General features: G+C 45.9%; 1 protein-coding gene across 1 annotated transcript; it reads left to right on the top strand.

Annotated features, from left to right (window-relative positions):
* The first annotated feature begins 9,434 nt into the window (after positions 1 to 9,434).
* LOC129854589 (regulator of G-protein signaling 9-binding protein-like) lies at positions 9,435 to 13,957 on the top strand. Its single transcript, XM_055921822.1, has one exon. It carries the CDS (start codon positions 10,358 to 10,360, stop codon positions 11,096 to 11,098), a length of 741 nt encoding a protein of 246 aa, XP_055777797.1. The 5' UTR covers positions 9,435 to 10,357; the 3' UTR covers positions 11,099 to 13,957.
* Positions 13,958 to 13,963: the final 6 nt, after the last annotated feature.

The following is a 13,963-nucleotide window of genomic DNA, read 5'->3' on the forward strand; positions in this document are numbered from 1 at the left end:
CGGGTTTTGAGAACATAATGAATTTATTCAACCACTAAGACGAACACGAAACAACACTTGGAATAATTACAAAAATAACAAAACGAACGAAGACAGACCTGAAATAGAGAACTTACATATAACACGAAGAACTCACGAACAGGAATAGACTACAAACAAAACGCTACAGTCCCGTGTGGTACGAACATACAATACAGACACGGAAGACAACCACCCACAAACAAACAGTGTGAACACCCTACCTTTATATGGTTCCCAATCAGAGGAAACGACAAACACCTGTCTCTGATTGAGAACCATATAAGGCTAATTACCAATGGCCTAAACATAGAAACACAAAACATAGAATGCCCACCCCAACTCACGCCCTGACCAACTAAACACATACAAAAATAACAGACAACAGGTCAGGAACGTGACACTAATCCAGCGATTGTCATGAATATTGATTATGATGACCAATCTAATCCAGTATTGTCATGAATATTGATTATGATGACCAATCTAATCCAGTATTGTCATGAATATTGATTATGCTGACCAATCTAATCCAGCGATTGTCATGAATATTGATTATGATGACCAATCTAATCCAGTATTGTCATGAATATTGATTATGATGACCAACCTAATCCAGTATTGTCATGAATATTGATTATGATGACCAATCTAATCCAGTATTGTTATGAATATTGATTATGATGACCAACCTAATCCAGTATTGTCATGAATATTGATTATGATGACCAATCTAATCCAGTATTGTCATGAATATTGATTATGATGACCAATCTAATCCAGTATTGTTATGAATATTGATTATGATGACCAACCTAATCCAGTATTGTCATGAATATTGATTATGATGACCAATCTAATCCAGTATTGACATGAATATTGATTATGATGACCAATCTAATCCAGTATTGTCATGAATATTGATTATGCTGACCAATCTAATCCAGCGATTGTCATGAATATTGATTATGCTGACCATTAGACAATTGTTGTTATATTTTACTGTCAAAATACAACTATAGAATTTCCAATAGAGATGAATTACATACATCTTTATGTGGACTAATTTATATCATAGGCTAATTAATTTGGGGCTCAACACCTAAGGAAGTGGAAACTGAAAAACCAAATAACAAGATAAAATATCTTGGTTGTAAAATATCTGCTATAGAGCTGAATATTGAAAGTTGAGGAGTACACATTCTACCTCCAGAAAGCTGAGACCCTCCTCTCTTCAACTGGGACAAGGGAACGAAGCTGTGTTTTTCACACAGTTGCAATTTGAAATGTTATACGATCATAACCCATTTTCTCTCTCAAGTGCATGGTGGAAGAGGAGACTCGGCTCCCTCATTACAGCAGCAGGCTACAACGAGGGCAAAGGCAGAGGTCTCCCTCATTACAGCAGCAGGCTACAACGAGGGCATAGACAGAGGTCTCCCTCATTACAGCAGCAGGCTACAACGAGGGCATAGACAGAGGTCTCCCTCATTACAGCAGCAGGCTACAACGAGGGCAAAGGCAGAGGTCTCCCTCATTACAGCAGCAGGCTACAACGAGGGCATAGGCAGAGGTCTGCCTCATTACAGCAGCAGGCTACAACGAGGGCATAGACAGAGGTCTCCCTCATTACAGCAGCAGGCTACAACGAGGGCATAGGCAGAGGTCTCCCTCATTACAGCAGCAGGCTACAACGAGGGCAAAGGCAGAGGTCTCCCTCATTACAGCAGCAGGCTACAACGAGGGCATAGGCAGAGGTCTGCCTCATTACAGCAGCAGGCTACAACGAGGGCATAGACAGAGGTCTCCCTCATTACAGCAGCAGGCTACAACGAGGGCAAAGGCAGAGGTCTCCCTCATTACAGCAGCAGGCTACAACGAGGGCATAGACAGAGGTCTGCCTCATTACAGCAGCAGGCTACAACGAGGGCATAGACAGAGGTCTCCCTCATTACAGCAGCAGGCTACAACGAGGGCATAGGCAGAGGTCTCCCTCATTACAGCAGCAGGCTACAACGAGGGCAAAGGCCAGAGGTCTCCCTCATTACAGCAGCAGGCTACAACGAGGGCATAGACAGAGGTATCCCTCATTACAGCAGCAGGCTACAACGAGGGCATAGGCAGAGGTCTCCCTCATTACAGCAGCAGGCTACAACGAGGGCAAAGACAGAGGTCTCCCTCATTACAGCAGCAGGCTACAACGAGGGCATAGGCAGAGGTCTGCCTCATTACAGCAGCAGGCTACAACGAGGGCATAGACAGAGGTCTCCCTCATTACAGCAGGCTACAACGAGGGCATAGGCAGAGGTCTGCCTCATTACAGCAGCAGGCTACAACGAGGGCATAGGCAGAGGTCTGCCTCATTACAGCAGCAGGCTACAACGAGGGCATAGGCAGAGGTCTGCCTCATTACAGCAGCAGGCTACAACGAGGGCATAGACAGAGAGGCTGGGCAGACATTCTCATCACAGGAATCATCATGAGGATAATGCCCTTTACTGTAATAACCAAATCATGGTTTTTAGCTGGCCCATAAAAATAAAAAAAAATAGGACGTTTTTGAGTAAGTTGCCAATTTAGATCCAGGATGTTGACTGTCTACCTGAGGACTTTGAATGTGAGCTTGAAAGACCTCAGATCAGCCTATTATAAAACTGGCCCAGCCGTTGTCCACTGCCTGTAGCTGCTCAACATGATTTGAGGAGTCAGGCTCAAAGGTTATTCATTCATTGTCAAAAAGGGAGATGATTATTTTCATCGCCACGAAGGACTTTGTGTGTTTTGAATGAAAATGCACAAACACAACCAATAATAAAAGTGCTCATATTAAAGCTCCTTTTCAGCAGGTGTCGTCTTACGCAAGATAAACAATGGCTGAATACCAAATGGTACCCTATTCACAATACAGTGCACTACTTTAGACCAGGCGCCATAGAGCTCTGGTCAAAAGTAGTGCACTACAGAGGGAATAGTGTGCATTTGAGAGGCAGGGAAACAATGGTTGAGTGGCCTGCCAGCCTCCTGTCCTCTGTGCTCCAGGCCATTAACAGTATAACACATCACTGCTCCGTCACTAGACTCCATACGCCTCAATAATGCAGAAAGAGAACAGCTACATTCTACAGACAGACCAGTTAACCCTACATCCTCCAGAGAGACCAGTCAACCCTCTATCCTCCAGAGAGACCAGTCAACCCTCTATCCTCCAGAGAGACCAGTTAACCCTCTATCCTCCAGAGAGACCAGTCCATCCTCCAGAGAGACGAGTCAACCCTACATCCTCCAGACAGACCAGTCAACCCTCCATCCTCCAGAGAGACCAGTCAACCCTACATCCTCCAGACAGACCAGTTAACCCTACATCCTCCAGAGAGACCAGTTAACCCTCCATCCTCCAGATAGACCAGTCCATCCTCCAGACAGACCAGTCAACCCTACATCCTCCAGAGAGACCAGTTAACCCTACATCCTCCAGAGAGACCAGTTAACCCTCCATCCTCCAGAGAGACCAGTCAACCCTCCATCCTCCAGATAGACCAGTCAACCCTCTATCCTCCAGACAGACCAGTTAACCCTCCATCCTCCAGATAGACCAGTCAACCCTCCATCCTCCAGACAGACCGTCCATCCTCCAGACAGACCGTCCATCCTCCAGACAGACCCTCCATCCTCCAGACAGACCGTCCATCCTCCAGACAGACCGTCCATCCTCCAGACAGACCGTCCATCCTCCAGACAGACCGTCCATCCTCCAGACAGACCGTCCATCCTCCAGACAGACCCTCCATCCTCCAGACAGACCAGTTAACCCTCCATCCTCCAGACAGACCAGTCAACCCTCCATCCTCCAGACAGACCAGTCAACCCTCCATCCTCCAGACAGACCAGTCAACCCTCCATCCTCCAGACAGACCCTCCATCCTCCAGACAGACCAGTTAACCCTCCATCCTCCAGATAGACCAGTTAACCCTCCATCCTCCAGACAGACCAGTCAACCCTCCATCCTCCAGATAGACCCTCCATCCTCCAGACAGACCCTCCATCCTCCAGACAGACCCTCCATCCTCCAGACAGACCCTCCATCCTCCAGACAGACCCTCCATCCTCCAGATAGACCCTCCACCCTCCAGACAGACCCTCCATCCTCCAGATAGACCAGTCAACCCTCCACCCTCCAGACAGACCCTCCATCCTCCAGACAGACCCTCCACCCTCCAGACAGACCCTCCACCCTCCAGACAGACCCTCCACCCTCCAGACAGACCCTCCACCCTCCAGACAGACCCTCCATCCTCCAGACAGACCCTCCACCCTCCAGACAGACCCTCCACCCTCCAGACAGACCCTCCACCCTCCAGACAGACCCTCCACCCTCCAGACAGACCAGTCAACCCACCAGTCAACCCTCCATCCTCCAGATCAGATATGGGGTCTCTCACCTCCACACAGCAGCGATCACATCCATAACAGATACAACTTGTATCCCTGTACTCTATTTAATCACAGGTGTGCGCTCACACACACACACACACACACACACACACACACACACACACACACACACACACACACACACACACACACACACACACACACACACACACACACACCACACACACACTCTCTCACACACACAACAAACCAGCACATGGACACACACATTTGCAAATGCACAGACACACAGGCAAGCAAGCACGCAAACACACACACAAATAAGTCATAAAAAGTAATCTTTCAAAAGTTAAAAAGTGAAAGGAAACATTAGGATAAATTAATCAAATCTGCACAACAGAAAATATAGTATTGATGAAAAACTCCCATTGACCTGTCTCTGGGAGAACAACAGTCTATTGATGAAAAACTCCCATTGACCTGTCTCTGGGAAAACACCAGTCTATTGATGAAAAACTCCCATTGACCTCTGGGAGAACATCAGTCTATTGATGAAAAACTCCCATTGACCTGTCTCTCTGGGAGAACACCAGTCTATTGATGAAAAACTCCCATCGACCTGTCTCTGGGAGAACACCAGTCTATTGATGAAAAACTCCCATCGACCTGTCTCTGGGAGAACACCAGTCTATTGATGAAAAACTCCCATCGACCTGTCTCTGGGAGAACACCAGTCTATTGATGAAAAACTCCCATTGACCTCTGGGAAAACACCAGTCTATTGATGAAAAACTCCCATTGACCTGTCTCTGAGAGAACAACAGTCTATTGATGAAAAACTCCCATTGACATCTGGGAGAACACCAGTCTATTGATGAAAAACTCCCATTGACCTGTCTCTGGGAGAACAACAGTCTATTGATGAAAAACTCCCATTGACCTCTGGGAAAACACCAGTCTATTGATGAAAAACTCCCATTGACCTCTGGGAAAACACCAGTCTATTGATGAAAAACTCCCATTGACCTGTCTCTGGGAGAACACCAGTCTATTGATGAAAAACTCCCATCGACCTGTCTCTGGGAGAACACCAGTCTACTGATGAAAAACTCCCATTGACCTCTGGGAGAACATCAGTCTATTGATGAAAAACTCCCATTGACCTGTCTCTGGGAGAACAACAGTCTATTGATGAAAAACTCCCATTGACATCTGGGAGAACACCAGTCTATTGATGAAAAACTCCCATTGACCTGTCTCTGGGAGAACAACAGTCTATTGATGAAAAACTCCCATTGACCTCTGGGAAAACACCAGTCTATTGATGAAAAACTCCCATTGACCTGTCTCTGGGATAACAACAGTCTATTGATGAAAAACTCCCATTGACATCTGGGAGAACACCAGTCTATTGATGAAAAACTCCCATTGACCTGTCTCTCTAGGAGAACAACAGTCTATTGATGAAAAACTCCCATTGACCTCTGGGAAAACACCAGTCTATTGATGAAAAGCTCCCATTGACCTGTCTCTGGGAGAACAACAGTCTATTGATGAAAAACTCCCATTGACCTCTGGGAAAACACCAGTCTATTGATGAAAAACTCCCATTGACCTGTCTCTGGGAGAACACCAGTCTATTGATGAAAAACTCCCATTGACCTGTCTCTGGGAGAACATCAATCTATTGATGAAAAACTCCCATTGACCTGTCTCTGGGAGAACAACAGTCTATTGATGAAAAACTCCCATTGACATCTGGGAGAACACCAGTCTATTGATGAAAAACTCCCATTGACCTGTCTCTGGGAGAACACCAGTCTATTGATGAAAAACTCCCATTGACCTGTCTCTGGGAGAACAACAGTCTATTAATGAAAAACTCCCATTGACCTCTGGGAAAACACCAGTCTATTGATGAAAAACTCCCATTGACCTGTCTCTCTAGGAGAACAACAGTCTATTGATGAAAAACTCCCATTGACCTCTGGGAAAACACCAGTCTATTGATGAAAAGCTCCCATTGACCTGTCTCTGGGAGAACACCAGTCTATTGATGAAAAACTCCCATTGACCTGTCTCTCTAGGAGAACAACAGTCTATTGATGAAAACCTCCCATTGACCTCTGGGAAAACACCAGTCTATTGATGAAAAGCTCCCATTGACCTGTCTCTGGGAGAACAACAGTCTATTGATGAAAAACTCCCATTGACCTGTCTCTGGGAAAACACCAGTCTATTGATGAAAAACTCCCATTGACCTCTGGGAGAACAACAGTCTATTGATGAAAAACTCCCATTGACCTGTCTCTGGGAAAACAACATTCTATTGATGAAAAACTCCCATTGACCTCTGGGAGAACACCAGTCTAATGATGAAAAACTCCCATTGACCTGTCTCTCTGGGAGAACACCAGTCTATTGATGAAAAACTCCCATTGACCTGTCTCTGGGAGAACACCAGTCTATTGATGAAAAACTCCCATTGACCTGTCTCTGGGAGAACACCAGTCTATTGATGAAAAACTCCCATTGACCTCTGGGAGAACACCAGTCTATTGATGAAAAGCTCCCATTGACCTGTCTCTGGGAGAACACCAGTCTATTGATGAAAAACTCCCATTGACCTGTCTCTCTAGGAGAACAACAGTCTATTGATGAAAAACTCCCATTGACCTCTGGGAAAACACCAGTCTATTGATGAAAAACTCCCATTGACCTCTGGGAAAACACCAGTCTATTGATGAAAAACTCCCATTGACCTCTGGGAGAACAACAGTCTATTGATGAAAAACTCCCATTGACCTGTCTCTGGGAAAACAACATTCTATTGATGAAAAACTCCCATTGACCTCTGGGAGAACACCAGTCTAATGATGAAAAACTCCCATTGACCTGTCTCTCTGGGAGAACACCAGTCTATTGATGAAAAACTCCCATTGACCTCTGGGAGAACAACAGTCTATTGATGAAAAACTCCCATTGACCTGTCTCTCTGGGAGAACACCAGTCTATTGATGAAAAACTCCCATTGACCTCTGGGAAAACACCAGTCTATTGATGAAAAACTCCCATTGACCTGTCTCTGGGAGAACACCAGTCTATTGATGAAAAACTCCCATTGACCTGTCTCTGGGAGAACATCAATCTATTGATGAAAAACTCCCATTGACCTGTCTCTGGGAGAACAACAGTCTATTGATGAAAAACTCCCATTGACATCTGGGAGAACACCAGTCTATTGATGAAAAACTCCCATTGACCTGTCTCTGGGAGAACACCAGTCTATTGATGAAAAACTCCCATTGACCTGTCTCTGGGAGAACAACAGTCTATTAATGAAAAACTCCCATTGACCTCTGGGAAAACACCAGTCTATTGATGAAAAACTCCCATTGACCTGTCTCTCTAGGAGAACAACAGTCTATTGATGAAAAACTCCCATTGACCTCTGGGAAAACACCAGTCTATTGATGAAAAGCTCCCATTGACCTGTCTCTGGGAGAACACCAGTCTATTGATGAAAAACTCCCATTGACCTGTCTCTCTAGGAGAACAACAGTCTATTGATGAAAACCTCCCATTGACCTCTGGGAAAACACCAGTCTATTGATGAAAAGCTCCCATTGACCTGTCTCTGGGAGAACAACAGTCTATTGATGAAAAACTCCCATTGACCTGTCTCTGGGAAAACACCAGTCTATTGATGAAAAACTCCCATTGACCTCTGGGAGAACAACAGTCTATTGATGAAAAACTCCCATTGACCTGTCTCTGGGAAAACAACATTCTATTGATGAAAAACTCCCATTGACCTCTGGGAGAACACCAGTCTAATGATGAAAAACTCCCATTGACCTGTCTCTCTGGGAGAACACCAGTCTATTGATGAAAAACTCCCATTGACCTGTCTCTGGGAGAACACCAGTCTATTGATGAAAAACTCCCATTGACCTGTCTCTGGGAGAACACCAGTCTATTGATGAAAAACTCCCATTGACCTCTGGGAGAACACCAGTCTATTGATGAAAAGCTCCCATTGACCTGTCTCTGGGAGAACACCAGTCTATTGATGAAAAACTCCCATTGACCTGTCTCTCTAGGAGAACAACAGTCTATTGATGAAAAACTCCCATTGACCTCTGGGAAAACACCAGTCTATTGATGAAAAACTCCCATTGACCTCTGGGAAAACACCAGTCTATTGATGAAAAACTCCCATTGACCTCTGGGAGAACAACAGTCTATTGATGAAAAACTCCCATTGACCTGTCTCTGGGAAAACAACATTCTATTGATGAAAAACTCCCATTGACCTCTGGGAGAACACCAGTCTAATGATGAAAAACTCCCATTGACCTGTCTCTCTGGGAGAACACCAGTCTATTGATGAAAAACTCCCATTGACCTGTCTCTCTGGGAGAACACCAGTCTATTGATGAAAAACTCCCATTGACCTCTGGGAGAACACCAGTCTGAATATGACTCCAACCTCCTCTTATTGGACCCTGCAGTGATTGATCAACTATGAAGCAGGCGAAATACTGCTGGATCAATGATTATGCCCCAGTCTCAAATGGCACACTATTCCCTATATAGTGCACTACTTTAGACCAGAGCCCTAATCCCTATTATAGTACACTACTATAGACCAGAGCCCTATTCCCTATATAGTGCACTACTTTAGACCAGTGCCCTATTCCTTATATAGTGGTACTACTATAGACCAGAGCCCTATTCCCTATATAGTGCACTACTTTAGACCAGAGCCCTATGGAACCCTATTCCCTATTATAGTGCACTACTATAGACCAGGACCATATAGGGGAAAGGGTACCATTTGGGACATAAATCAGCGTCTCTTCATCTGTGAGCATCACTTTAATAAAGGCATCCACTAACACCACAAACAGTAGCCTAGGGCAGGAGGGGGGGATGTGTGTGTGTGAGAATAACTAACCAATCACAATACGTATCCACTGGAGATGTTTTCTCACTAACCAATCAGTGGATCTCTAGGCTTCTCTACTCTGTCCAACGTTACAGAATGCCGACATCTGAAAGCTCCGGTCTTGTTATGCGTGCGTTTGACCACACAAGGCGCTTACGGTATTTAGAACAGCGCCGTCGACAGACGCCGTGCTGAAGTGGACAGCTCCCGTTCAGATGAAGGGGGGGGGGGGAAACACACGATACTTAGACAACCAACCAACCAACCATTGACCTCGTCACAGTTTGATTTGGTTCGTCCGGTGAGATGGGTATGTCTCTCCCGCCGAGCTGACGTTAACAGCGTTTGTTTTATATAACCATCACCATACAGATGTGTATCTAAGAAGACGGCGACGGCATTAATGGACTTTTCGTTGTTTTATTTGTTGCGAGCTGACGGTGCCGGAGTTGTTCCGTCTGGATACTGTGGAGTTGTTCTGACGTTTGATAGGAAACACCTGTAGCTGAATCTGCTATCTGTCCATACACCGTCTCTAATGTATTGGAGGACTATTATTCCACACAAACAAAAGCAGAAATGTTTTGACACACATCTATTTTTCTGCAGGCAGGGAGGGCTGCTCTCTCTGACGCCGTCGGCCATCTAATCTCCAATGTAAAAAGAGCGGAGGTAAAGCCATTTACTGTCCATTAATATCTAAGCTTCTCTCTCGGCTCTCTGTGCTGCTCGCAGACAGGAACATGGATAGAGAGGAATTCGCGGTGACAAGAGCTTTGCCTGGATCTGTATGGATGGTGTTCTCTTGTCCAAACTAATAACATTTCAAAAAAGACGGTTGAGTCGAGGTCAACAACCGACCACGGTGCGTCTGGCGGTTCGTGTTCACCACCCTTTTTTCTTTTGCGCACCGATTTTTTTGAAAATTAATTGAATGCATTTTTAATGTAGCTGGGGAGATCAGAGGTAGGCTTCTATTTTAAATAAAAACAACCATGGGGGGCACAGATGAGTGTAAAACCATGCTGGATGCTCTGAACAAAGTCACCGCGTGCTACAGGCACCTGGTCATCGCGCTGGGCAGCACATCGGACTCTCAGAACCTACGCGAGGAACTCAAGAAGACCCGGAAGAAAGCCCAGGAGCTCGCGGTGGCCAACCGGAATAAACTAACCGAGTTGCTCAAAGACAAGAGCACCAGCAAGGACGACCGGGCTGAGTATGAGAGGCTATGGGTGCTGTTTACCAGCAGCATGGAGATACTGGAAGTGGACATGAAGCGGAGCCTAGAGATAGGGCAGGAGTTCCCCCTCAAGGTGCCCACCAGACACCTCATCCAGACGGGCATGACCGGCAGCACCACCACGGTGGCCGCCAGGGCCATGTCTGTGCAGAACATGAAGTACGACGCGGACAGCAACATCGACACTGCCGACCTGAAGGAGCTCCAGGCTGAGATCAGCCAGGTGGGTCAGATGATGGAGGAGATGGAGATGAAGGTGCAGGTGGCTCCGTGGGCCGTGGAGGCCAAGCAGGAGGCCGGCGCCGAGCTCAAATCCACCCTGAGCGTCGGGAACTCCTCCGTGGGCGTCATTTCCATCTGCGAAGAGGAGCCCAAAGACGAGATAGACGAAGGGGGTGACAATAACGGAATGATCACGTGCATCGCTGGGTTCATATTCGTCGCTATTGTAGTAATCGCCGGGATACTAGGATACTTCGTAATCGGTGGATAGGATACTTAGTATTGAACGTTTTGAGCCAGCCTGGGAATACTTCACAGATAAACAGCGGGCGCAGCTCAGAGCCAGATACAGCCCGGGACGGACACTAGGCAGGTTATATGCCCGGAGAAACGGCTCTGTTGTTGAGGAGAGAGAGAGACTAGCGCTCCGAGACATCAAGGAGCTGTCCAGGTGCTGAAAACTGTTACGCGCAAATGGCACCGATTCTCCGTATAGTCCTTCACTTTAGACCAGAGCCATTACAAGGCGTTATTCCACTTATAGTCCTTCACTTTAGACCAGAGCCACTGCAAGGCGTTATTCCATTTATAGTCCTTCACTTTAGACCAGGGCCACTGCAACATTTTATCTCAGCCTCACAATAATAATTTATTCAGCTTCTATAGTGCTTTTCATGACAAAAAAATAATCTCAAAGTGCTTGAAAATAAAAAATAAAACAAGCATCAAATAAAACACATCTTCCTTATAACAGATAGCAGATAACAGAGGTCTGGACTATGACAGCTGTCAGCTAGAGTTGGACGTTTTGGGGGTTTCAACCCTCCCACATATGGAGCGACAGTCGAGTGGGAACCACATAGCTGGAGCAGAGGGAGGGTTTTGTCAACGGGGGCTGGACGAACAGGTCCTCCTCATAGCTGGAGCAGAGGGAGGGTTTGTTAACAGGGGGTAGATGAGCAGGTCCTCCTCATAGCTGGAGCAGAGGGAGGGTTTTGTTAACAGGGGGTAGATGAGCAGGTCCTCCACATAGCTGGAGCAGAGGGAGGGTTTTGTTAACAGGGGGTAGATGAGCAGGTCCTCCAGTGGCAGGCAGCACTGTTCCCTCTCTATTCAAGGCGTCCCGCCGGCGCCTCCCAGTCCCCGCTGTCTGACTGCCTTGTTCAAGATGAAGTCCATTGCTACGTTCCCACTAACCTCAATGATGTCAGCCCACACAAATCCTCAGAGGAATCCTCAGACCGAGCAATGAATTCATCCCTGCCAGCTCGCCGTCCGTTGCAGTCCTCCTCAGGGGTCAGGAGAACATGAAAACAAAACAATATGATGGCGTATTCAACTCAAAACACACTAGCTAACTAGCTCGCTAGCATTGTTAGCTAGCTATGTTGAAAGAGCTGATTTTCCATCAAATTCACAGGTAGGAAACACATTGATTTTACCCAGACTTAGTCTATAGTCATTGAGTTATTCAAAACCAAAAATCAAAATCAAAATATTCAAACAAAAAAAAACGAATAAAAAATGATTAAATATTGACAAAATGTACTGGAGCGCTCTGCCTAGGCGACCTCACAGCGCCATGGCAACATGTGTAGAATAGCAGGGAATTTGCTCTCAAAAAAGCAAAATTTTCTCTCTGCCTCATGGCAACAAAAATGTATCCTTGCTCGAACCATGCAGGTGGCCCCACCAAACTGCCCTATACTATTGACCAGAGCCCTATAGGGCTAGGGAATAGGGTTCTATAGGGCTCTGGTCTAAAGTAGTGCACTGTAATAGGGAATAGGGTTCTATAGGGCTCTGGTCTAAAGTAGTGCACTGTAATAGGGAATAGGGTTCTATAGGGCTCTGGTCTAAAGTAGTGCACTGTAATAGGGAATAGGGTTCTATAGGGCTCTGGTCTAAAGTAGTGCACTGTAATAGGGAATAGGGTTCTATAGGGCTCTGGTCTAAAGTAGTGCACTATATAGGGAATAGGGTTCCATAGGGCTCTGGTCTAAAGTAGTGCACTGTAATAGGGAATAGGGTTCTATAGGGCTCTGGTCTAAAGTAGTGCACTATAATAGGGAATAGGGTTCTATGGGGCTCTGGTCTAAAGTAGTGCACTATAATAGGGAATAGGGTTCTATAGGGCTCTGGTCTAAAGTAGTGCACTATATAGGGCTCCATAGGGCTCTGGTCTAAAGTAGTGCACTATATAGGGAATAGGGTTCCATAGGGCTCTGGTCTAAAGTAGTGCACTATAATAGGGAATAGGGTTCTATAGGGCTCTGGTCTAAAGTAGTGCACTGTAATAGGGAATAGGGTTCTATAGGGCTCTGGTCTAAAGTAGTGCACTGTAATAGGGAATAGGGTTCTATAGGGCTCTGGTCTAAAGTAGTGCACTGTAATAGGGAATAGGGTTCTATAGGGCTCTGGTCTAAAGTAGTGCACCATGTAGGGAATAGGGTTCTATAGGGCTCTGGTCTAAAGTAGTGCACCATGTAGGGAATAGGGTTCTATAGGGCTCTGGTCTAAAGTAGTGCACTATATAGGGCTCCATAGGGCTCTGGTCTAAAGTAGTGCACTATAATAGGGAATAGGGTTCTATAGGGCTCTGGTCTAAAGTAGTGCACCATGTAGGGAATAGGGTTCTATAGGGCTCTGGTCTAAAGTAGTGCACCATGTAGGGAATAGGGTTCTATAGGGCTCTGGTCTAAAGTAGTGCACTATAAATAGGGAATAGGGTTCCATTTGGGACACATCCTTGTAAGGAGTTACTCGGCCTCGTAGAGACTTTCTGAATGTATTCACCATCTTGATGAGAAATTGCACCAGATATATTTTTAGAGTTATGAGATGTTAGGTTTGGAAAGGGAGTCAGAGTGTGTTTGGCTCCAGATGATGGCACAGGCAGGTCTAAGTATTATCCTACACACAGTCCATTAGTAGGGTCTAGGCAGGTCTAGTATCCTACACAGAGTCCATTAGTAGGGTCTAGGCAGGTCTAAGTATTATCCTACCCAGAGTCCATTAGTAGGGTCTAGGCTAGGGAGAGGAGATGTATGTTCAGGAAGTGAAAGAGGACACATCTACTGGTTAAACACTTTTGCTATTGGAATTTCACATCTATCCATCCCTCCCTCTCTCCCTC

The sequence above is a fragment of the Salvelinus fontinalis genome, chromosome 4 (genome assembly GCF_029448725.1).
Source record: "Salvelinus fontinalis isolate EN_2023a chromosome 4, ASM2944872v1, whole genome shotgun sequence".
Classification (NCBI taxonomy): domain Eukaryota; kingdom Metazoa; phylum Chordata; class Actinopteri; order Salmoniformes; family Salmonidae; genus Salvelinus; species Salvelinus fontinalis.